At 43.1% G+C, this 27046-nt stretch overlaps 1 protein-coding gene across 6 annotated transcripts in view; it reads right to left on the bottom strand.

Moving 5' to 3' along the window:
- Positions 1-27046, bottom strand: part of CRACD (capping protein inhibiting regulator of actin dynamics) — a 235594-nt gene that overhangs the window by 43514 nt on the left and 165034 nt on the right. For 5 of the 6 annotated variants that reach the window (XM_024579907.4, XM_045185902.3, XM_045185909.3 and 2 more), the window contains one exon: positions 2598-2769. In XM_024579907.4, coding sequence (XP_024435675.2) covers positions 2598-2769 — 172 coding nt within the window. Of the gene's footprint in view, positions 1-1580; positions 1621-2597; positions 2770-27046 lie in introns of all 6 variants that reach the window. The other variant, XM_045185906.3, reaches the window with a different exon arrangement.

Raw genomic sequence — 27046 nt, 5'->3', positions numbered from 1 at the left:
GAGAAAGAACAGAGTGCTTTAAAAGCCCAAAGGAAATGAGAAATTTCAAGGCAGAGGGAGCAGATCAATAATGAGCTATTTTTGGCCATGGAGACATTTCTAGAATTACAAATTTTTGGAGTTAAAGTTCAGCTCCTTTAAATTCTCACCAGCGCCAAAATTCCCTGCATCAGTCCCCACCCATGCTGACACACTGAGCCTCCCCATTTCTAGGCAGCTCTAGTAATTAGGAAATTCTCCCTCACACCAGACTGAAACCTGCCTCCTTGGAACCTCTGCCCAAGATCACGTTAACAGAATCTTGTGTTTTAGTGAAAGCTGTCCATTTTGGACGTGGCAAGTTTACGGTGCTAAAGTGTTGCAAATCATTACACAATGTAAAGTAACACGTCAATGGATGGAGCGGGAACAGAAAATAAAAATTGTTGGAAACATCTTTCATTCTCTCCATCTGTAAATAGGACAAATATCAGAAGTTCAGCTATACTGTAGGCAATGAATGTAATACTTACTTTGTGGGTGAATTTATATGGCGATTGCCAATTTCCAAGAAGAAAAGGGGAATACATATTTTAAATGACTTGTATATTCCCATCTTTTTTCATTTTAAAAATATTTAAAGACATGATTTTCTGTCTGTCTGTTTGTTTTTATCCTCACCTGAGGGCATGCTTACTGATTCTAGAGAGTGGAGAAGGGATGGAGAGAAACGTCGATGTGAGAGAGAAACATCATCATCAGTTGCCTCTCATACACACCCTGACTGGGACTGAACCCACCATCTAGGTATGTGCCCTGACTGGGAATTGAACCCATGACCTTTCAGTTTATAGGACAACACTCCAACCAACCGAGCCAGACCAGCCAGCGCTAAAGGGACATTTAAAAAAACCCTTCATCCAAAGTTTATCCTTCCAACTTCATTATAAAGACAGGGTAAAATATAGCATATGTCACATAAATGTGGGCTTGTCAACAAGAGCCAACAGTGAGACTGTCGGCGAGCACTCATGGAGCTTAGATGCACTGCTGGCCTAAGGATTTTGTAATTCGTGCCCAACCGTGGCGGCTATGAGAATTTGCTCACTAATACACACCACAGACGATGTCTTTGTCCCTGTCCTTGAAATACAGTAAAAATGTCACAGATTACATCATCTACCCCTTCAGCATGGACAGGAGGACATCACCTTGTGGACAGGTTCTCAGAAACTGCAACTTTAAGCAAAACAACACATAATGAAACCAATTTTACTAAAGGCTGATATAAACAAGAGTTAAGGCCTATATTTCTGGTCACAAGAACATCACTGAACTTCTAAAAGACCCCCCAACATTTCTAATATTAAACATTGAAATAAATATGAGCTATACATACATTTTTAAAAGATTAATAACAATGAGTAAAATCCTTCTTTCTCAACCCACTTGTTGCAGTTTGGGGTGGCGGGTGGCTGGAGCCTGCTCCTGAAGCTCAGGGCACGAGGGGAGACCCAACCCTGGACAGAACGCCCTTCCCTCGCAGGGCCACTCCCACGCATGCTCACTCAGCCTGGGACAGTGCAGACGTGCCAGCTCACCTCGCGTGCACAGCTTGGCGATGTGGGAGGAAACACACACCTGGTGGGGGAATCACTTTTTTTCTTCTCATCAATGTTATAATTAAACGGTGTTGAAGCAAACGTTATTCAAGGACCTGCTGTACTACATTAGGGCAATTTATACAGTGCCAGGCATTCATAGGAAACAGTTTTTGATCACCTAACATGAAGCTGAATAGAACCTGGTCCCTGACTTCATGGAACTAGCAGTCAAGTGAGAGAGACAGACAAGCAAATCAATGATTTCCATACAGAGACAAGAGCCAGCTGGAGCCAGGCGTGTGGTGCTAGGGGAGCGCAGGCAAGGGCAAGCGAATCGGATCGGGCAGTGGGCAAGGCTTCTCAGAGGAGCTGACTTCTAAGCTGTCAGCAGCAGAATTTAACCATCTCTGACGCAGCCTTCAGCTCCCAGCACTCAGGTGAGAAAGTACTTTCTGACCCTGCTTTTCTGAGTTCTTACACTGTCACGGCCAGATGTAGTGCCTGTGTTTGTTCTGAGAGAGGGAGAGGGAGAGAGGGACAGAGAAAACAGAGAAGAATTTGATATCTTATCGCAGGCAGGTCCTGGAAGTCATAGAGATGGCCAGGGGTATGAGGGGTGACCACCCTGTGCCTGAGCAGTCCGTGTCCTCAATATGGGTATAAGAGCTAATCTATGACCACCCTTTCTCTTTGCCAAACAATGAGACATGGAAACGAGGTCCTCTTCAATCCAAGGAACCCTGTTGAGCTAAGCCAGGGATATGCAGCCTCCTAGCACTGTGAGGGCAGCAGAATGAAGGTGCAGACCTCTGTGCTCTCCCAGGGAGTGAGGCCACACTTGTCCACCAACCCCCCCAGGTGACTTCTCCACAGAACACACCAGGTACCCCCAAATCTTCCACCTTCCCAGAGAGGGAACACATCTGTGATCCCGCTCCTGCCTCCTTTGGGATCCCACTCCCCACCCCGGAACTCCGCCAAAGATCCTCCCCCTCAAAAAGTGTGAGTCATTACCTTAGACTGTCCTCCAGGGTCTCCTCGTCGGAAGAGAAGGTTCCATTGCTGATGCTCTGAGGAGAGTGACTCTTCTTTCCTGCTGATGCCTCCCGGGAAAATGAAGTGTCTTTCTTTTTCCTTTTGCCAAACAACTTCTTAAAAGGCTGGAATTTGCCTCCCTTCTTCTTGTCTGTGGGTTGCAAGATAAACACCTGCTGCAGTTTGACAGGGCTGCACCTCGGAGCCTAAGAGCGAATTACAACTGAGCTGCCTCCGGCCCAGGAAGCTGGGGCAAAGGGCAGCCATGGGAGTGAATGAGCAACTGAGCCCTGTGCCAGCAGTGCCAGGGCCTGGCCCTGTTCGTGCACAGGCAGGTGGACGCAAGCCAAGAGCACAGCAAGTCTTCTGCCTCCCAGCTCCCAAGAAGCACCTGGAGGCAACCTGAAGGGGTTCCAAGCTTCATGGTGGCCAGCGCACCCCCTTGCACATGCTAGACGGAGATGGTGTCTGCTTTCTGTAACAAAGCAGATGGCCCATGCCCTTTTCACGGAAGAAGAACACGTAAGCCAGACAGTTGTGTAAGAAAACTTACATACGTATATAATGTCTTCTGAGAATCACTCTATTTTAGCTTTTAGACACAGAAGGAAACTGCTACCTCTTGGTATAAACTTTGCCCCCCAGTTCCCTCCATGCCCACACATTGCTGGTTTATCTCCTGTCTCCTTTAAAACTATGATGAAGATCCTCAAAAGAATTGCTATGAACATATTTCCGTAGTTACTTCATCTAGTCAGGACCCAGGCTCATGGCCAGCATCTCCTACAGATATTTTAGGTAATACCTTTCAGTTCTGCTTCTTCAGATACAAACTCCTCCACGTCACTCCATTCCTATCTCGGAAAAGGAAGTATAAATCATCCCATACCAGAAGCATCTTCTCAGAACTTTCCTTTTCTTTAAGAAGATTAAAGAACCACTTACCCAGTAGTCAGGCCAGCTTTTTCTTAAATTATTTAACTCTTACTATGCATCACTGTTCTAAGAACTTTACAAATATTAGCTCAATCCTCATAATTCCATAAGGTAGACAACATTAATACCCCCATTTTACAGACAAGGGGCCTGAGGCACAGAGAGAAGAAATAACTTGTCTATGTCATGGGAAACATATCTTTGAAGCTGGAGCCAGGGAAAAGGAAACTTGAAAATGCACAACATGAACAGAAAAATACCTGCAAAGAACACAAGGGTAGGGGCCCCCGACTTAGTATCGGAGGTCCCAGAACTTTGCTCACCGAAGTCTACAGAGAGATCTAGGTATAACAATGACGTTAAAGACGTTTAAGGTGGTCGTCTCATTTGCGTTAAAGGTGGTCATCTCATTTCCTCTGGGGATCTTCAGTCCTGGCCTTTCTGAGAGGAAATCTGAAGTGACGAGGAAGTATTTCAGACCCCTCTGCTCTAAGCAGTGGCATGAGACAGTGAGGAAGCAGGGAAAGTAATCATCAGTTACAAAGAGACATACACGGGGATCCTTCGTACAGGTGCGAAACAGACCTTCAGAGGTCCCTGAAACAATGCTGTATGAGATCACATTTAAAAGGAAAGCACATTTCTAACACATGAGATGCCTCCTATACCTAAGGCTTTGTGCTAGGCATGTAATCCTCAAGAAAGTTCAGTTTGCACTGTGTGTTACTTAAAAGACAATGTGTGCAATGCAATTGAGACAATATCATTAAAAATGGTAAAAATAAAAAAAAATTGGCAGGTTTGATTGCAGAATGTTTGTTTGCTTCCAGTGGTGACTTATTCAGGAGTATAGGCCTGAGATTTTCATGACACCTACTCCTGGTTCCCACGAGCAAGATCTCCAATGAGTCATTTTCTTAAATTACCATCAGTGGATTTTGAAGACCACCAAAGAACACTAGGCAAGTGTTAAAAGAATTGACCTTACCTAAAATGAGTCCACTAAAAAATTTTAAATTAAAACATTTCTATAAGGCATTACAGGTATCATTACGTTATTATAGAATTGGTCTTTGGCATTGACTGATGAAATAAGAGAATCTTTCTCTGTGACTGTCCAAGGCTCAAAATATGTAAATGACACCATTATAAATGGGCATCATTATAAATGGTCAAACAGCAATTTATGGTACATTTCACTTATTTCTGAGATACATTCTTCCTTTCTCCCTTTATATCAATCGTCTTTTTCCCACTGCAGAAATATCTAACCTCAAATTCTGTAATCAGGAATATTCTAAAAGAGCATAGTGAAATTCTAAAAACATTAGTCATGACATGATTACTCCAAGTCTGGGCCCACTAATCCAGCTTTGAAGCTACCTAGAGAATTTTAGATTACTCCAGAATTTACTCAGAAAAAAACTGCTCCAAACTCGAGGTGGAGTTGGTGGTGTTCAGTTGAGCTGGGACCAAGGGAAGTAACCATTATCAGAGACAGATTAGTTTCTCAAACAGGTTATTGTGTGTTTAACTAATGGGTGACTTGGTCCGTCAGGAAGGCTGATGAGGGCCATTGTATTGCCTCATGTCCAGAACGGTGGCAGTCACCACATTAAATATTTGTTGCATTGGTCATATTGTGCGGGGAACCATAAAGTGAACAGAGCCTGGGGAGAGCTGAATACAAACACAGGCGGGGACAAAAACAGCCTTGAGGGGGGCGCCAGGAGACGGAAGCCTTGGCTCGGAGAACCTGATGGGCTGCCTGCAAGCACAGAACGGCCTCCTGCAGGTGGTCGGTCCCGCAGGTGCCGAGCCGGCCCGTTGAGGACCGCTTGGGAGCCAGGCACTCTGGCTCTCTGCGCCGCACGCTACGCGGGCACTGCCTCGGCGTGAGTGCGCAGCTGTCATCCCGGAAGATGTGTCGAAGTCCGATGTCAGCACGCTGCTCAGAAGCACTTGGGAAAGGCTGTCTCAGCAAAGCCTTGGTTGTTATCAGGAAGATAAAAGAACAGTAAAACCCACCTGAACTCCCCATCCAACAGCCCCTCCTTCTTACCAGGAGAAACACCAATCTCTCTTTGGAGGAGGGATCAGAAGACAGAAGCTGACAAGTCTGCCCCAAAGTCTTAGTGTTTGGTCACATCTTGGTTATAAAAAGTAACTTCCCCCTTCCTCATTTTCAAAATTAACAATATGTTTTCTGTTAGAAATATCTTTATATTTTAAGTTCAATTTAAAAGTTTGTTTTTATGATATTTTTACTATCAACTGTGGCAATTAATTAATTTGCCAGCACTAACTTTATGAAAAGTCCCAGTAACTATATTGAGGCCCGCCGTACTCACACAGCAAACTGTGATTAAGCAACATGAACAGGGAATGAAACTTTATAAATCAGATTAGGAGTTACACTCGTATTTACTCGATCCCCCAGTTTTACTCTCTAAGTTCATTATAACATCTCTCACATCATAAAAACAAGTACCTCAATTTTATGAAACATTTGCAATTCTGTGCCACAAAAACCACTATGAAAACTTGAGCTGTGTCTAGAAATATGCACTAAATAAACTATTTTATGATCAATTTATAATTGGGGGCTGCATTAACAGTCTGTCTCCACAGAATCAACTGGATCAAGTGCACGGTCATCACTAGAAGCCATATCCTTGACAAATAACACCAACTGTTATTGTGAGTATTTTTGTACAGATGGGGCCTAAAGGATCAAAGCAACTTTAACAATGCAGTGGAACAGAGCACTTCTGTAATGTTCATGTGAAATATTCCCCAAAACAACCGCCACAGAGAGGAGTCTAGCTTAGCAAAGTGTTCTCCGACATCAGAGTATTTAAGATGTCATTTTAGAACTTTACAACACAAATTGACTTTTGTTGGGGGGTTAGGGCAGTGGGGAGAAGCAGAGACAGGGAAGGAAGAAATGTACTGTCTATTAAATTGTTATTTTAATTGGCTGCAGCTCTAGTTAGGGGTTAAATATATGGGCCCCAGAGACAGGAATAGTTGGCTCAAATCCTGATCCCATCTCATACTAGCTATGAAACATCTGCTTACCAGCCTCTTTGGAAATGTACCATCTTAAGATGTAAGGCTGAATTTATTGGAGAAAAGATAGTGGGTGCCACATTGTCTTAATATTTCACCATTTTTGTGTTGTAATTTTTCACACGAGAGAACCTATATATGAATATATACTGCTTTCAGGGGGCACGGTAATTATCATTCTTTAAGTACTGAAATGAATTAATTTATTTTCATCATTCAGTAATGACTTTAGGGAATTCTTTTTTCATTTAAAAAAGTGCTCATTATCCATTATTTCATGGATATAATTACCGTTTTCTGGCTGCATCATCATAATTGCTAGCTTACATAAAAGATTCTAAAAATTAAAAGTCACTGGGCAAGTCAAGCAAATGTGATTCATTTTCCATTTGTCATAAGGATGCAATTCTTACATTTTCATTGCTAAACCTAAAATAATAAAAGCATACAATTTCTCTGCATTGGATTATTTATATGGTAAGCTTTTAATGAGAAACAGAATTTCCTATCACAGTTCATTTGTAGCATCACAAATGTTTGAGTCTGGGGTTTCTCAGACTTTGCTCTGTGGGTCGGTACCAGGTTCTTATTCCAAGACCAGTACATTTGAGATTCCAGGTAAAATAAAGTCAAATATGTTTCTTTACTGTGAGACCTTTCAGAGTCTTTAATACGCTGATATCACTACGGCTCTTCAAAAGAGCAGAGATTGTGTAGTGCTTCCCAAACCTGTCTGGTCATGGAGACTCGACTTTCCAGACTTCCATCATGACTGGTGTTCCTCTGGACGTACGCTGGAAACACTTGCCTTCACTGTTTCTTTCAAACATCTCTCGGTTTCTTTAGGTACCATATATTTCATACACGCACCTCCCCTACATGCCAGGGAACCCTGCTCAGTAAACCTGAGTGAGCTGATGGAAACATTGTGGTTAAATAAACCTTTAGGTCAAGTTCTGATTTCAAACATGTATACTTAACACACGTGCATAGCGTATATTAACACGGAGAACATAGCAACTGTCCGAATTGTATACTTTTACTATTAAGGGGAATTTTGCAATGCTTTTCTTAGCTCTGGAATATTGGAACACTTCTGAGAGGGAACAGTCTAGTTAAAAAAAAAGATTGCTCACTAGAAATACCTTGTAATACACGAATATTCAGTGACTGTCACATTTTTATATGTGACAATATAAATTGTCTCATATAAAATGAGACAATCCCTGTACATTTCAACAAAGACTGAGGGGTTGGCAACACACCAGATGGGCTGTGCTCTTTGGTGCCAGGAGATGACGAGACAGGACTGAGAGGAGAGCAGGGGTATCACAGCAGCCTGTCGAGTCACAGAGGCGAAGAAGGGACAGTTTTCTCCTTTTATGGGGAAGCATGGAGGGAGGGAAATATTTGCTGCTGTGCTGCCTCTGACAACAAGAGACAGGGTCAATAACACTCTCCTAGAAGAGGGCAGGGGTCCCAGGGACAGATGGCTAGAGGCCTGGGGTGGTAGTGACTACAGTTGTCACAAGCCACGGGTCACAGTCACAGGCAGAGAACAGGGTGACCACTTCGGTGGATGGGCTATGGCATGTGTTGTAGATTTCTAAGGAAGGACTAGAGCTTGGATTTGGGTTCTTTCCTCACCCAGAAATGTCATTTTCATTCTTTTCAATGTGATGAAATTGTATTCAAAGACCTAGGTCCTTGAAGCTTTCCCAAGTCCCCAAGCCCAGTGATAATTCATCACACCTCCCTCTGGCTTTTGTGCACCTTGTTCATACTTCTGTGTGACACACCCAGTGTCAGGAGCTGAACAGTGTCCCCCCCCAAATTCATAGGCCGAAGCCCTAACCCCCGGATGCCTCAGAATGTGACTGTATTTGGAGAGTGGGTCTTTAAAGAGATCATTAAAGTAAAATGAGGCCGTTAGGTGGGCCCTAATCCAGTATGACTGGTGGCTTTATAGGAAGAGATTAGGACACAGACACATGCAGAGGCACGGCCACATGGGGACATGGGGAGGAGATGGCCATGTACAAGTTAGAAGACACTGATGACACCTTGATCCTGGACTTCCAGCCTCCGGCATCATGAGAAAACACCTGTATTGTCTGAGCTGCCCAGTCTGTGGTGCTTTGTTATGGAGCCCCAGCAGACGAATGTACCACGTGACAGTTGTATGGCATCGACGAGATCACTGTGGATCTGCTGATTCACGATTTTGTTCCATCACACCTTTACTCATGTTCTCCTACCTGGAATGCCTTTCTCCATTTGCCTAGGGAACTCCTAACCATCTCCCCAAACACATTCCAGCAGTCACACCCCCTCAAAAGCCCTCCTTGAACACTTCGGCCAGGGGGAACGACACCCCCTCGGTTCTCGGCCTGTGCACGTGCAGACGTCCATTACCACACCACAAAGAGTGCCCTGGGGACGGGGACGACTCAGCCTTGCTTATCCCACCTCTCCAGCACCCATGGCGATGCCAACACAGGGTGGACACACACTGGTGTGGATCCCTGTGCCCTGATCCCTTAAGGCCAGACATGTCTTAGAATTCAGAACTTTCAGATAATACAAAGGTATATTTAGACTCCAGGGGGGCCCACGGCAGCCCTTTATAACCAAATGCAATATTTCTGCAAGACATCTACACTCACCTTGAGTTTTGCTACCAGATGAACCTGTGCCAAACTTACAAAGAACTGTGGGGTGGTGATCTCTCTACGCAGTTCGGACAGCCTGCAGTCACACCTGCTTTCATGCAAACCTGTTCCAAAGTGATTGATCTACGCTATCTCATCCACGAGAAACACGAGGTGAACACAGCAAACTGTGCCCAGCTGAACTGAGGTGTGTAGAAATACACAAAATTCACCTACGCATACACCCCAAACACCTACCAATTACCACAGACTGCCACCTGTGTTACGAGGTACTCATACACAGCTTTCTTTCCAATTTCGGGTGACCCTCCTCCCAACACCTCCCAATAACTCACAAGCTGTCTCCCTCCAATGATTTCCCCAGTCCACAAGCAAACTTCAGCTCATTCTCAAGGTAAAATGCTAAATGTATTGTAGTATTTATGCACTTTGTTACCATTTAACATGTGGCAACTGCTACATTTTTAAAGTTAGGTTCCTACCATTTTAAAACATCACTGATACATTTTTTATGTGTGTTGTGCTACTATCCCATTTTTTCCCATCAGCCCTTGGTTTCATTTTGTGCTTTTGCTTAACATGTGTTGATTTTAGCAATGCATATGTCACATTACAGCAGACCTGACTTTACAGGTCTAAAGAGAACCTACTGAAGTGTGTCTGTACTTCCCTATCAATTAACATGACTTAGCTGTTTCTTGGGCCTCCTGTTTCTTGAAACCACATCAATTTTCAATGTTTCTAGTTTTCCCCATTGGTCTGTCTCAGAACCCCCTTTTATGTTTCATGACAATTCCAAAAAAACAGTATTTAGAAATAGTAACAGAGGCAGATCATGATTTTTAACGTGAAGTCTCAGTGTTGGGCCACATTGCTCCCACACACTGGAAGATGTGTGGGTGCTGATTCTTTTCGCTGCCAATCTCTGCTTCTCGAGTTTCAGAGGGCGCTGTGCATCAGTGGCCAACTCTGGGTGGAAAATAATGGCAGGGAGAGCTGCCTGCTACCTTGACCTGCACACCTCCTTAGTGCACTAGCAAGCTACCTCAACAAAGGGCACCTCCATAGGAGGGCTAAACACATTACATTCATTTCAGTCCCACTCTCTGAACACCCAACACCTGTAGGACTGGTGCAGGCCCAGCTGACGGCTCCGATGAATAAAACAAAAGCTGTAGGGACATCAGAGGCTGTTTCAATCAAGGTTTAATCAGAGAAGCGGGACCAGTAGGAGATCGTGTGTGTGTGTGTGTGTGTGTGTGTGTGTGTGTAAGATATATTAGGAGATTTATTGCAAGGAATTGGTTAAGCCAGGTAGGGGCTGGATAAGCAAGTCTGAAATCCATAGGGCAAGTCATCAGGAAGGGCACCTGGAATTCGCAGGCACAGGGTGAAGCTGCTGTTTCCAGGTGGAATTTCTTCTCTCAGAGAAGCCTCAGCCCTGTTCTTAAGGCCTTTCAATTCACAGGCCCATCCAGACTATCTTGAAAAATCTCCCTTCCTTAAATCAACTAATTATAGACTTTAATTACATCTACCAAATACCTGCAGAGCAGTGGCTCAATTGAACAGTATTTGTGTTTAATTAAATAACTGGGGACTATAGCCTGCCAAGTTGACACATCCAAATGACATCACACCCCATCCTTTGTCAACTTGGCACCCATACGCATCTCCTTAAACTATACTTAATCTCCAAATAGAGTCAATCACAAAATAATGTAACTTCCACTGACATGATACTAACGTCCCACGTACCTCTGAAAACATACTAACATGTTTCCCAGATGAGAAGGCCAAGCCCCTGGGCAATGTTCACCCTTCTCCTGTAACTTATATACTGAGATACGTACAAAGTTCATATTTAATGCATCTTATGTCAGGTTATAAGGAGATAAGAGAGGGAAGAAATAAAATATTTTTATACACCCCCCCAAGATATTTATAACAAAATGAAGAAGAAATACCCATAACTGCTAGAGTCCCTGTTTCTGCAGCTGGCCATGTGGTCGTAGCTGGGCTGAATAGCCATCTTCTCCCACCACCTATTCCACCTGCCTGTTGCCCGCAGCAAGGACCTCAGCTGGTTGTGGTTCTCTGCCTGGTGAGGTGAGCCAAATGTGGATTCCTGAAGAACCCGGCCATGAGCTGTCCTGAATTAGACTGTTGTAGCTTTTGATTACTCCACAGCATACGAGGGTACCAGAGATGCCCTAAGGGATCACCTGTATTGTAGACATACTCTTCCTTACCTCCACTGTGTAGGAGCAGCCCGATTTTCCCTGGGTAGTTAGGATCAATCACTCTGATAAGTATAGTAACCCCCTTCTTTGCCTGTTGATTAAGAGACACGAGGAGCTCAAAGGGGCTTTTTGGCAGTCCCAACCACCAGTTCAGTGGAATGAATCACTGTTGTGTCTCCTGTTGAAACATTCCTTCTGGTGGAACTAAGAACTCTAGACAAGTAGAACCTAATGTCAAGGGGACGGGAAGCAGAAGTTTCCCTAGGGAGTCACTAAGGGTAATAGCGAATGGAGCCATTCCATTTCTAGCCCTTGATTCCTGGACCCATGAAGCCTGGGTATGAGAGAAACAGCACCACAGACTGGATACTGACTTACACTGCGTCCTAGAGGATACAGTCCCAGCCCCACAAAGTATTCCACCTATCAAGCACTGTAACTGAGTCTTCCAAAGGCCATTCCACCATTTGGTCAAGCCAGCAGCTTCAAGACGATGGGGAATGTAGTGAGACCAGTTAATTCCATGAGCATGGCCTATCAATGTCCTCAGTCAGCAGTGATGCCTGTGTAGAGTACCATTATTGCGAATAAGGCATCCCGTAAGTCCTAGATGACAGTTTTGGTAGAAGCACTACATACAGAAAAGGCAAATACATATCCAGAGTAAGTATCTACTTTAATAAGAACACAGCACTGTTTCTTTCTTGATGGAAGTGGTCCAATGTAATGAATCTGCATCAGGTAGGGAGCTCATCACCCCAGGGAATGGTGCTTTGATGAGGACTCAGTGTTGGTCTCTGCCGGCCTTAGTGAGCGGGCCAATGTAGCTGAGCTCATGAATAACTCCTATGCCTGACACCATGGCCATTCTTCATGGGCCCATTGACAAGTGGCTGGGTAAAGAGGCTGACAAGTATTCACAGAATGGTTCCTTCAATGGACTTGATTATTAAAAGCCTCCTGAAGTTATCCTTGGGTGAGCAATCACATGAGACCAAATACGTTCAAATCCTCTGCCCATTCGGAGAGGTCTATCCTCGCACTCCATCCCCAGACCTGTGTCACCAGATTACCTAATCACATTCCTTCCAAGTCCATGACCATCCAGCCCAAACACTGGTCACTACCCATGAATTGTTATAGACTTGCACCTCTGGCCATTTCTCCTTGTAAGTAAAATGAACAATCAGATGCACTGACTGAAGTTCTGGCCACTGGGAGAATTTCCCATCACCACTGTCCTTCAGGGCTGTCCCAGAATGGGGCTAAAGCAGTACAGCTTTCAAGTGGTTCCTGAAGATCATGCAAAACCATCCATGAGCCAGGCCTGCGTTTTCTCTTCCTCAGTCAACGAGGCATGGGGAGCTCTCTGTGAGGTCATCGGAGCAGACTGGGAGAGGGAACGGAGTGTGGCAGGAGTGGGGACCATGGGTGTTTGAGCCACTTCTTCATGTAACTTGCTTGTGCCTTCGAGGCCTGCTTGAACCTGATATCATCATACCACTTCCTCTTTTTTGGCATAAACTTCATCTAAAAAACTTCAGTGTACAACCCAGAATGAGAATGAGGTATCTTTGTCACAGTTCAGATAAAAAAAAGACCTGGAATTGTAGCTAAGCCCAGGGTATTAGTTTCATGGAGCTGCTGTTAAAAACAACACAAATGGCTTACAACAACGGAAATGTATTCTCTCGCAGGTCTGGAGTCTGGAAGTCCAAAGTCAAGCTCTCAGCCGGGCCATACTCGTTCTGCAGGCTCTAGGGGAGAATCTTCCTTGCCTCCTCTGGTTTCTGGTGTTCCCTGTATGCCACTTCCCTTTGATAAGGGAGTGCTGCTGCCCACACCCAGCTTTATGGCTGGTGGGTCAGGCAACACCCAGTTCATGATGGGCAGCTCTTAACCATAGGTGGCCTGTGGTTAAGCCTTCAGTTTTTACTAATGCTCATTAGCAAGATGAAAGCTGTTTCTCAAAAGGTGCGCAGTTATCTGCAGAGGATGACAGGTTTTGCTTCAAGACGGTAAGGTCCTGTGCTGTGATTAACCCAGAGAGATCTGCCAAAGCCTCCCAACAGCATCCCTGTCAGTGACACTTCAAGCACCTCTGGATCTGCTGGACCCTGCGGTCCAAATGGCAGGGCAGTCTGCACAGCAGACTGGACCTGTTGCAGAACCTTCTCTAATTCTGGACACTATTTCTTAACAACAAGGAGAAATGCTCTTTTCAAGCAGTTGTGTGAAGGTGAAGAAACATGCCCCAGAATCTTAAAGATCTATGCTTATGTGGTCACCTGTGTCATTTTCTATCTCCTTGGGGCCTCAGTTTTCACATCGGTGAAATGGGGTGACTAAACTGTGTATTATGATCAGAAGTCCCTCCTGTTCTAAAATTCTATAAACTGTTTCTTTAAAAAGCTAGGCAAGTTTAGACTATATATTCTGGCTCATAAAAGTTACTACTCTTTTCATAAATTATCTGTTAACTATATTCATTATGCTTTCTCCATTCCTTTTTGGTCTCCAAATTACACTGGTTTTGTTACCATCATACTTATTTAGTAAAAGTAAGGAACTTCAGGGCTTGGGAGAAGAAAAAGCATCGTCTGCAAGTCGGTAAAAGAGAGCCCAGTCATTCCATCTGTTCATGGCAGGACCCAGGTCCCTATTCCTAGGAATGGCAATGCTGAAGGAGAAGGAATGGTATCCAAGGACCTGAATCCCCAACATCCACCACCCTACTGCCATCCTGGGGTCTGTCTCAGTGGGATGTTCTGAGAAAGGTGACTAATATGTGAGTCACCTTTTTTGCCTCAGATCTACACAAAACATGTGGATCTGCCTTCAGACACACCTCTAAAATACCAGAGATGACATGAGCCACTCAGGGCTCCTTTAAAGTTCTGAGGGACAAAGTCAGACGGGCCCAGAGAGCCTCAGACTTATGGGCCAATGATACAAATAAAGGCAGCTTTAGTTGCTGACCAATTCTGCCCCAGCAGATTCAGATTCTGCTAGCCCTGCATTTTGCCTGCCTGCTTTTCTAGGCGTCTTGTATATTCAGGAAGGTATGCCCTACCTGGACTCTTACTCCGCCTAACAATCCTACAACTCGGCCCATCTATGGCGAAGCAGTGTTATTCTGTCTAGCACAGGTCAGCGCTACCCCTGCAAGAGCCCTGTTTCCACAGGTGCATAATTGGGACTACTAGGACTGATGAACAAATATTTGCTGCAGTCCTACTGTGTGCAGAACACTGAGCTAGCACTAGCATGTAATAGGAATTACTAAGTTTCTGACTCCAGCTAATAGGAGGAATTAGTAAATTGAACAGACAGAAGTTAGTAAGTTGTTCTTAAAATTCATACAGTTTTTAGGATTCTGGCCTCCTATGAGAAAAAGTGGAGTCTTACTAGGGGACAAAAGCCCTGCGAGCAGCTGACGGGGCATCTACCTGAGGGCCAGAGGGTTTAGTCATGGCTGCAATGGAGTGATGATGGCATGTGTGTCTATGAGGATGGGGTGAGCTAGAGAGAGTGTGTAAATCTTCCCTCAAGGGCATGTGAAGTCCAGGGAAGTTTCGACTAAGGGGAATCCCAGGTCAGTTTTCTTCAGTTAGTGGGTGACATTTAGTGGATCCTGCAATCAATTTAGTGGGCTTAGCTTCCAAGAGTCCTTGGAAACTAAGTAGAAGAGAATAGAGTGGAATACAAAATCGAGTGAGTACTATTTCATGAAATTTTTGTTTCTAGCTTATATGAGGTCTGTCTGGAAAAAGTCCAGCCATTGTTAATACAGTGAGAATGGTTTGCGTGACATCGATGTAACTAGAAAGCCAAGGAGAATGGACTGTAATGCTCATGTGTGAACAATGACGGCTTCACTGTACAAGTCAGTGTGGGTGGTAGATGCCATTGAGCGAGCATGTGTACTGTGTGGCTGTCCCATTCAAAATGACTGAGTAGAGCAATGAATCTGCATCAAATTTTGTGTGAAGCTTGAACATGCCTCCGCAGAAACTATCCAGGTGATTCAGAAGGCTTTCAGGGATGGTGCAATGAGTGATTGGCAGCTTCATCACAATAACATGCCTGCTCATGCATCATGTCTCATGCAGAGTTTTTTGCAGAAACATCAAATCACCCAGGTGACTGGGTGACTCAGCCCGCCTACAGCCCAGATTTGGCACCCTGTGACTTCTGGCTTTTCCCAAAACTAAAATCACCTTTGAAAGGGAATAGATTTCAGACCATCAATGAGTTTCAGGAAAATATGATGGGGCAGCTGATGGTGATTGGGAGAATTGTGTGAGGTCCCAAGGTGCCTACTTTGAAGGGGATTGAAGCATTTATGTACATTTTTTTGTATCCTATCTTCTTTAATAAAAGTCTCTATTTTTCATATTATATGGCTAGATACCTTCTGGACAGACCTTGTATGTGTGTTTATGTGTGTGTATAGAGAACTTTATACACACATATGTTCTGATATAAAACATATTTCTTGCTTTAGATCCAAGTCAAAAATATTTGAGAAAGGCTAATCAAGAAAAATTACACTTCCCAGTAAGTTAGGCATTTCCATGCAAGAGTCAACAACTATTTATCAACACAAGTCACTGCATATGTGGCAGTCAATTTGGCTAAATGCAGATGAGAAGGCATTGCATACAAAAAAACAAGCTGAGAGCCGCCAAAGCCACTAACCGAGCTCCCAGACACTGCCAGAGCCAGAGCTGATGTGCGGACTGCTGACATCTCTGCTTGGCTTTGGTTATGTTGCTTCTCAAGTACTGAAACTTTATCTCAGAGATCAACAAAATCTTCCATTTCCTAACTGAAGAAGTAAGAAAGCTTCATTGAACTCAAGACTTTGTGGCTGCTGAGCTTGGTTTTGGAGCACAACTTAAGAACTTATAATTTGGGGCATAACTTTAAAAAAGGATTATGCCTCCTTTACCTTTTGTATATGCTGCACTTTCAATAGGAAATTCCTTCAATATAAAATTTCATGCAGGAAATCCAATCTGCACACGCCAGATTCATTTCTGCTGAATAGCATCACTTGGTATTTTTCAAGTGCCTTTCACAGGACAATTTTAAAGAGTTGGGAGTGACGGTGAAGTCACTACTTGCTTTCCACGTCAGACCAGAGAGGCTAAGTTAGCTGAACAAGGTCAGAGGCTAAGTGAAGACACCAGGTCTCTGAACCATGAGCTTGCTGTCCAGCTGTCTAGGTGCTCAAATCAGAAGACACATGGTTGAGGAATATTCTATTCCATTCCATCAGTTTCTCAGGGATTCCTTCCCTAGACCAATATCCAAAGTACGAATGAAGCCCGAGGGTATTAGGCAAAAGGCTGAAGAAAGATCATTCAGGAACTGCTAAATGGAAGTGCTGCATAACGCTCCTTCACACGTCGTATGGAACATTTTAGAACTTATTAACCTCTAGACCTGTACAGAAGGAAGACATTGATGGAGTCAAGAAATCTTCAGACACAGTCATTAGTGATAAATTCCCCATGGTTATGGAGGATACAAAGATACTTTGTAATATGTTTATAATTAAATGAAGCTGATAGCAGAGGGACAGATGTTATTTTTCCTATAAATAATGCTACCAGTAAACTTTATTAAACTTTGGGTATGTGTCAGGCTTAAAATTTCACATGTACTATCTCGCAATAACTCTGTAAATTCTTCCCCACATTTTATAGATGAGGAAACTGAGGCTCCGAAGGGAAATGCTTTTGCCCAGTTACATGGCGGTAAGTGGCAGTGCTGAGATTCAATCTAAGTCTGTTGAATTCTAAATGCCACGCTCTTACTGTTGTGCCACATCTGAAAGTGCGTCTTGGTGACTCTATCTGACTGAGAGCTCACTCTCTGCGAGGCACCCGAGCTCTGGAGTCAGACACTGGGTTTGAGTCTCAACTCACTTACTAGCCATTGGACTTTGGGCACGTTCCATAATCTCTTAAGTCTTTTGCCTGTAACATAGGGATAATAGTAACATACAGCTTATTGACTTATAAGGATTAAATTAAATACTGTATATAAAGCATTTAGCAGAATGTCTAGCACATAGTAAGTAGGCAAAAAAGCTACTATAATGCTAATATTAAGAAATTAATTGATTGGTAAAGTACATGATTGTTTGACTACTATGCTATACACCTGAAATGACTACAAAATAACACTGAATGTAAGCTACAATTGAAAAATAAAAGTAAATCAATTAAAAAGAAAAGAAATTCATTGAATTAACAAATGGGTGTGTGTTGACGATTATGTGGCCTTTCTTAGTTATTGTGAAAAAGAGAAGAGAGACGAGGAAAGGAGACGAGTGGGAAATATGGAAGCAAAATGGGAGAAAGAAGAAAACAAGGAGGAAAAAAGAAAGTTAAAGAGCTGTAGATATTTTTCAGAGTAACTCAGATTTTCTCAAACATGCGAAAAAGGTTTCTTTATCTTATTTCATCTCAATCTCAGAACATTAAATCTCACTGGGATGTGACGGTATTCTGAATAGTGAGAAAGTGATGTTAACCCTCTTTCAAATTGCCTATGATTCTGGATAAACAAGGAATGTTTGCAATATGTCAGATACTCAGGCCATAATAGATACATAGACAATTTAAAATGAGAGATCAAGGAACTGCGAGATAAGCGTATTCTCCTTTTTTCTAGGATGGCTACAAACCTATATCCTGATAATGGCATTGAACTCCACAGACAGGCTGCAAGACTCAGGGTAAAGGGCCAATAGGTATGTTCTGAGAGGCACTGTTCTCCCTCCAAAACGATCCTAGGGGTCTTTGCGGAGATGGAGACTTTAGTAGACTCTGAACGACAACTGCTGTGGTGGGTGCCTGGTATTTTAGTGAAATTTAGTGCCTCTAAAGAATTTATTCATCCTGGATTGCACCTTCCTATTTAAAATCCACGTGTACGTTATCTCTTCAAGCCGAGTTGAGTGTGAGCTCCATGAGCTTTTGTCCCCTGCTTGCTTGCACTCTTTATGTGGCCAACTTAACTGTGGGGGGGCAAAGAGCCACTTAATAACTACTTCCAGGCTGATTTGCTTGTGGTTCCAGCTCATTGCAAGTGAGAGGACTGCCCAAAGTGGAAAACACAGGCTTTTGTGTCCGAGCAACACTAGTTCCTCAAATGTGCGCTTTTCCTAGGAAGACGCCAGTTCTGACTCAGTAAGAGTTATTTCAAGCAATGTTTTTTCTTTTTTACAGCCAAGCAGCACTCTGTAACTGTCCCATAGTTGTTTCATCCACTCATCTACTGATGGACACTCGGGCTGCTTCTAAACCTTGGCAATTGTAAATGATGCTGCAATGAACATAGGGGTGCTTATATTCTTTCAAATTTAGTGTCTCAGGTTTCTTCGGATAAATTCCCACAAGTGGAATCATTGGGTCATTAGCAGAGCCATTTTTAACTTTTGAGGTAACTCCATACTGCTTTCCACAGTGGCTGCACCAGTCTGCTTTCCCACCAACAGTACAAAAGGGTTCCCCTTCCCCCACATCCTGCCCAGCACGTGTTTTTGATTTATTGATGACAGCCATTCTGACAGGTGGGAGATACCTCACTGTGGTTTTGTGTGTGGGTGTGGCTTTACAGTTGTATGTGAAACAAGTTTATTTTTGTATTATTTTTCAATTTTATTTTATTGCTTATACTGTTATAGTTGTACCAATTTGTCCCCCTTTGCCCTCCTCCACCCAGCACCCCCACTCCCTCAGGCAATCCCCACACCTTTGTTCATGGCCATGGGTCATGCATATAAGTTCTTTGGCTACTCCATGTCCTATACTGTACTTTACAACCCCATGGCTATTCTGTAACCACCTATTTGTACTTCTTTTTAAAAAATCTTTATTATATGTTTTCTATTACCGTTTAGTCCCCTTATACACCCCTCCCCCCAGTTCATTGTGGTTTTAATTTGCATTTCTCTGATGATTAGTGACATTGAACATATTTTCATTTGTCTATTGGCCATCTGTATGTCCTCCTTGGAAAAGTGTCCATTCAGGTCCTTTGACCATTTTTTAATTGGATTTTTTTGGGGGGTGGGGGTTGAGTTTTGCAAGTTCTTTATAAATTTTGGCTATTAATCCCTCACCAGATGTATCAGGGAATATGTCTTCTGTTCAGTAGGTTGTGTTTTTAATTTGTTGATGGTTTCCTTTGCTGGGCAAAAACTTTTTAGTTTGATGTAGTCCCATTTGTTTAGTTTTTCTTTTGTTTCCCTTGCCTGAGGAGGTATATCAGAAAAAATAGGAGCAATGTCTGAGATTTTACTGCCTATGTCTTCTTCTAGGATTTTATGGTTTTGGGTCTAACATTTAAGTCTTTAATCCATTTTGCTAAGTGAAATAAGCCAGTGAGAGAAAGACAAATACCATATGATTTCACTCATAATGGAATCTAATGAACAAACTGAACTAACAAGCAAAATAGAGACAGATTCCCAGACAGAGAGCAGGCTGACAGTTCTGGGGTCGGGGGGTTAAGGGGTGGAGGGATCAAGCAAAAAGGAAAAAGGACTCATGGACATGGACAATGGTGTGGTGATTGTGGTGGGGAAGGGGGAAGGGGAGAGGAGGAAGAGGGCTTAATGGAGATAAATGGTAATGGAAAAAAATACAATTAAGAAATAAATTTGTAATGCTAAAAAAGGAAATATTTTCTAATAACTTGAATGAAGGGAGTGCTCTGAAAACAAATTGCAGTGCGCCGTTCCCCGCAACGCCCTGACTTTTCAGTGGGAAACAAACAAATCGTGCTCCGGGCCTGTCTGTGCGAAGAGCCTGCATCAGGGTGATAAGCGGAGTGGATCCCCTCAGCCCTACCACTTGAAAGATTAATCCCCCTTCGGTGCTGCTGCGATGTTTTATTCATTTACTTACTTATTTGGGGGGTCTACCACATACAGTCCTCAGCTTCACATATTATTTATCTTGATAAAACCCTGTGGCACACTTTAAGTACAAAGCATCTCATGCCAAGCCCATCAGAACTCTCTAGGGGTCTCCCCCTCCCAGTTATTAACTGAAAGGCTTCAGACTATGGGGCGGGGGGGGAAGAGCAACTGAGTTGAGAGCCCTCTGTGACTCTGACAGCCAAAACAGCTTTTCTTGGATTGCAGAGTCACTGCCAGCTGCCACTCAGCACCTGCTAGGTCACACAACAGCAAACATGGCTGATATATTACCAGTCACTCACAACACAGGAGCCAGGTGAGAAAAGGCTATCCTCATGTAGGCTGGATCTAGCAAGAGAGAGACTCAAGGGCTTCAAAAGGTCCTGATGACATCTGGGCCCCCAGTCTTAGCTTACGAGGCAGAAAGAGAGAAAATAGTTTGTGAAAGGGTCTCACGCCTGAGTAGTTTTCAGCCTTACTTGTCCCACACACCCCATGACAGATGATCGCCACCGCGCACAAAGCTTGGATTACATGCAGTTCCCTCGCCCTAGTGACAGTGCATCCCTTTCTCTCACGTTCGACAGTGCTTGTTAAAAGGCAGGTACATGGGAAGGACTTCCAGAGGGCTAACTCTGCATGCATTCTAATTTTTTTGAGAACTAAAGTACTTTACTAAAAATAACAGAGTGCTTGAAGGACACACCTTTGTAGAATATGCTGCCATAGAGGCAAGAAGCTGGAGGCCATTCTCTGACGTCAGGAAGGGTAATGACGACTGCCTATCTCCCTTTACCCTCCACTTCCCAATTTCAGAGGATGAGTCCAGGGCCTTCTCTTCATTCCACACGCTTACCTTCAGCGTTGACAGAAGCCTAAAGTTTCCCAATCAAACAAGAGATTCTTCCACCTAGTGAATTATCCTTGCTGAAGACACTGCAGGATGGCCCGCCTGATGAGCTCAGTAGGGCACTCAGTATGTTATAATAAAAACGTCTGCAGTCTGACTCAGGGCGGCTGGGCTGACTCTTGCCATAGTTCTAATTCCAGTAAGGAGGAAAACGGCCAGTGGAGTCTTCCGCTCAGGGTTCTGCCTCTGACAGTTGCTCTGAGAAACAGTGTGTACAACAGAGTAACTGCCCTCCATGCTACGGTGCCTGCTTTCCTTCCTGCCCCATGAGTTATCTGGGCCTCAGCTACCGTATTTTGCTGTACATCATGTGCACTTTTTTGTCCAAATTTTTGAGGGAAAAATAAGGATGTGCATTATACATGGGTAGTACCAATTCTGTATCTAATTCTGTATCTATATAAATGTTTTAAATTCTTTTATTTATGCTTATGTGTTAAGAATGTAACTCCAGAAAGCAAGAATGATATCTGTATGCAAAATAATACCCTAGAATATGATAACCAGTTTTGCTTGTAAATATAGATAAATAAAAAATTGAACTAAAAAAATTAAAAGATTATTTTTCTTGAAAATTTGGGCCCAAAACGTGGGTGCACATTATACACAGGGGCGCGTTATACAAGGCAAAATACAGTAGCTTCATTTACCCTCACCTCCCACATATAAGATACAAATGACCTTTTCATGAAAAGGTATCATTGAAGAAGGAGGGGAAGTGAGAGGGAAAAGATGAGATACTTTTCGTCCCAGTCAGCATTTTCTAGCTTTAGAGGATTGAAAATAGCATCCCAGGGAAGTTTGATTTCCCCTCTATCTGACAAAGCTCTGCTGAGAAACTGCATTGCAGAGCAGATCTTGCTGGGTGCTCAGGCCAGCAGGGTGCGGCTGGCAATCAAAGCCTCACGGACCCTGCAGGCCTTGGCCAACGCCTCCTGCTCATACCCCTCTCCCTCACAATCTACCTCGGCAAATGCCAGACACTGCTTTCGGGCAAACCAGATCCAGTCAGAGTCATCGCATGAGGAACCTATCAGAGCCAATATTTTGCCTGAATCTTACTTAAAAGAAGAGAAAAAGCAATTAGACGTATGCAAAGGAAAGGAAAACCTGTCTAGATACCAAGCACGTTAAGTGCAAATTATTTGTAACCTCAACCCAACACTAGAAGTTTGGTTTTAACTTCACTTATGTGAAGGGCAATAGGAGAGTGAGGGTTAGACAGAGATTATTGGTAGCAAGGTACCACTGGTATTCTGCTCTTGAATCTGACTTCAGGCAACACTTGTCCCCGCCAAAGCAGTGACTCATCCTCTGCTGCCGGTGTCACAACAGGAGCTTGATTTGCTGCAGTCCAGCAAATAGTGCAACACTCCTTAGAAGAAAAAGCTCTGCTCTAGCGTTTCAGAAAAATTAATTAAATTCAAGTCAATGCAGAAAACGGAAAATTCCCATCACCATTTTATGTTAGAGAGAGGCAACCACAATACAACTTGAGAGTACCAAAAGCTTTACTTTAAGAATCAGCAAACATTTCTGCATTTGTTTTTGGTTGTTTTAGTTATTTATTTTCTTGGCATGCATTAACATATTATATTATAAAAATCAGATCCAGAGAGACTTTTGGGGAATCTAAGATAATTCCACGTGCTAAAGAAGTGATAAAACTGCTGGCAACAAGACGCCAAAGATAATGGCTAGAGTCCTTCAGTTTAGACTCATGCTTTCATTTATTCCGCAATTAATTATCCCCTACCCACTATGAAAAAGACTTTATAGAAAATACTGAGATATCTTCAATATAAGATGGGAAGTAGTATGTTCTGTGAGAAAGGGGTGGTTGTTTCAAGAAGGGAATTACCGTTTCAAGAGAGGCAGGCTCTCTGGTAGAAGGAGAAAATGAACAGGCCCTGGAAGCATGAATAAAACTCAGAAATCAGGGAAAACTCCTTCTGAGTGATAAGCACAAAGACATGAAGGTGAGAATATGGAGGGAATTGGGGAGCCGTGTGCAGATCAGATTGCCAGAGCGACTTGCCAGGGACTCAGAAAGGACTGGTACTAGATTTGTGGACGGTGACGACATAGACTAAGCACATGGATGTGTAGAAAATGTGTTTGGCCTTCAGGAACCGTAAGCAGGAGTTAAATGAAAAATGTTGACAATTAGAGCAGACAGGACAGTTTCAGGCTGGGACAGGGTTCTGGAGGCCCACTTCTGGGCCATGTGTTAACCTGCTAGTTGCTGGGCTGTGGGGTGGTGTGGGAGTGTCAAGGAAGGCTTACTACAGTAGGATGCTGGGGGAGGCAAGGCATTCGGGGGGTGGGGAGCTGTGAGTCTGGAGTATTTACCAATGAGTGCAGAGTATTTCTGAATTTTAGCAACCAGTACAGCCAAACCAATGTATAGTAGCTAAATTTTAGTACCGGCTATGGTTAAAAAAAAAGTCAAAAGCTAATAAAAGTTTGTTTTTCAGAGCTATAGACTAAACCTTTACTTTGATGTCAAATGCAGTATGTTAAAACTAAACCCATCATATTCTTTACTAAACATGTGGCATCTTACGATTACATCAGGAATTGGCACCGTAAGTTACTCAGGCACTCGTTTCAGAAATCTGGGAATCATTATCAGGTATACAACGCCGTGGCCAGCGTGTGAACCCCCTTCTCAGCTTTGGGGAATCATTACTGGGTGAATTGTGATGGGATCCAGGGCTACTCTCTCTCCCTGACCCCACCTTTTGGCTTTTTGGTCAACTTATAATTTAGGGATTTAGTTGAATTACAGACAAATGTGTCCTTAAAATATATTAATTTAAAATACTATAATTTAATTATGCCTACATATTTGATTAAATAATATATCAATCTGGAAATACTATATTATTTCCACTCTGACATTTTATAACTCAATAATATACAAACTGTTTTTGATGATTTTTGATAATTATGCTTGCTATTTTTTCTTCTCACTCTTTCAGAAACTCACATTAGTAATATGTCAGACTTAATGCAATGTTCTCCACTTTTCTGATTTTTCCCACCATTTTTTGGGAATTTTCTGCAACTTTATCTGCCAACCATTTATTGAACTATCTGACTCAAATGATTAATTTCCAAGAGTTCTTTTTTATTCCCTGAATGAATAGCATCCTGCTCTTTTTTTCTTGTAGGCCATGTCTTTCTCTTATCTCTGAGCTTTTGGCTACATTTTCTTCGAAGCCTTCTTCCGCTCCCTGCATTGCCTCTGATTCCTCTGAGTTCCCTTTTCCTGTTTCTTCACTTGGGTTGTTGCCTTTCATGCTGGATGCTTTAATCACATGGCTACTGATTCTTAGCTGTCCATTCATATTTAATAACGAAGCACTAAAAAGCTGTTTTGCAGCTAGCACATGTTATGAACTGGCAGACTTCACTCCAGAGTATTCAGACAAAAAGCCAAGTGTTTTTTGTTTGTTTGTTGTTTTTTAAATATACACAGGACAGTAGTTAGGTTACAGGCTAAGCTGCTAAAACCAAGAGGCTCCCAGATAGAGGGATTCAAACAAGGTGGGATTTCATTTCTTTCTCTTTCAACACTCCACAGTTGACGGGTGGTGCTGGACAAATCGGTGCTACCACTCTTTCTGTGCTATTTGCTGCTCCACTGTCCCCAGGGTGTCCTTGCCTCCAGCACCACACTCACAACCTACCCTTGAAGGAATGCGAAAAGCAGGAAGACAAGCAAGTTTCTTTTAAGAGGGTGAAGTAGAAGCTGCTCATACCATTGATAAGAATTTAGTTAGTGTTCATATCTCACTGCAGGGGAACCTGGGAAATGTGGTCCTATCTAGGCAGCCAGTTTCCTTGCCAAAACTTAGGGGCATTCTTTCAGTAAAAAAGATAAGAGGGAGAAGAGATACTGGTGGACATTAGAGTCTTCTCTACTTAGGGGCTCTCAAGTGTCGGAATCTCCAGGTTTTTCTCTGGGGTGGTTCATTTTCTCTAGAGGCGTGGGTCCTCCAACATCTGCATATCCAGGCGGCTGGTATTCACTGTCAAGTGTACAAATTAGGGCTCCTCGCTCCTGACCTCCTCTGTGCCTGAGATCTCAGAGTCTGGTTGTCTTCTGGTTTACTTTCTCCAAAGCATAACCTTCTCATTTATGTAGAGGAGGAGGAGGCCTGGTTACCCATCTGTGTGGAATGGGGTACAACTGCTCCTCCTGAAATCCCTGTTCTCAGCATCACCCCCCCGCCACCGCCACTATCTCCTGTGGTCCCCCCCATGCCTTTATTTCTAAGCTTTTCATGGGTTCTTTGGGTGCATGTACTGTGGGCACTTAGACTCGACCTTTTTGCTTTCTTGCCATTCCTCCACCCCTTTTCAGTCTCCACAAATCCTAGTTCAGGGTTCCCCACATCTCCTAGCAGCCTCAAAAATGACTTCTGCCTTTCTGTTTCTTGTTCTCTTTATTCTTCATGGATTTGAAAAAGGAGAAGGAAGTGAAAATGGCTGTTACTCAACTATCTTGAAACTAAAAAATTCATCTGTACATGATGCTATCATTGGAAATTTTATCTCAAGCCACAAACATCCATTTGCTTAAAATAAGAACAGTTTTATGTTTCCATTCATCCTGTGGGAGTATACTCATGATTCTCCACAAAGTGACCACTAATTGTATTTCGCTTTAAAGTGATTTTTAAAAGGCTTATTTGCAATGATATCTAAGACTTGCAATTGTGAAGTCATTTCTCACTCCCACCTCCCAAAATATTTACTAAATCCATACTGAATTTCTTTGCTTCTTTTTAAAAAATATTTTTAAAGTTGACTTTAGAGAGAGAGGAGGGAGAGAGAGAAAGAGAAACATCGATTTGTTGTTCCCCACATTTACACATTCTTTGGTTGATGCTTGTATGTGCCTTGCCCGGGATCCAACCTACAGCCTTGGCGTATGGGGACGACACTCAAACCACCTGAGCTGCTCAGCCAGGGCTCTTTGCTTCTTTTATCAAATGATCTCTAAAAAACATACGAACCAGCAGTGATGGAGGCTATTGTGTCTTTCCTAAACAATTCTATGTGGTTCAAAATAAAGTAATTGAGAGAGTGCTCTGTAAAATAAAAGGTTTCCAGAGGCCTACAGATAAGTCAACTCTCTTTGTTCTGAAAGATAATTTTTGGGAGCAAAACTTTATACAAAAACTATAATTTGGCATAAAGAACCTGGACTCTCTTTCACTTTCTATTTTTGCCCATGTTAGGCCACGTACATGGCACACCTTCTTCAGCCTCTTCCTCTGGCTGCCTCCTACTCATCCTTCCAGACTCGGTTCCTTCATCAGCTCCTGCAAGAAGGCTTCCTTGACCACCTCCTGGAGCTCTCCCCCAGGCTGATCGGGGGCTGTACCTGTGTACTTCCATGGCACCCAGCATCACCCCTAAATAGCATTTACTTTATTGTAATTACCAGTTTATTTGTCAGTCTCCCCCACCAAACTGTGGGTTCTCGAAGGCCAAGGTCCATGTCCTATTTATCTTTATATTCCTGGCACCTATAAACCACGGCCGGAACACAGCAGTTGCTAGTTACATATTTACTTACTGAGTGAATAAGAGAAATGCTAGTTGTCAATTGAAAATTCAAATTCCTCAATGAAATTAGA

The sequence above is a fragment of the Desmodus rotundus genome, chromosome 4 (assembly GCF_022682495.2).
Source record: "Desmodus rotundus isolate HL8 chromosome 4, HLdesRot8A.1, whole genome shotgun sequence".
Classification (NCBI taxonomy): domain Eukaryota; kingdom Metazoa; phylum Chordata; class Mammalia; order Chiroptera; family Phyllostomidae; genus Desmodus; species Desmodus rotundus.
The sequence above is the reverse complement of the archived record's forward strand: the minus strand, read 5'-3'. Positions and strand labels throughout refer to the sequence as shown.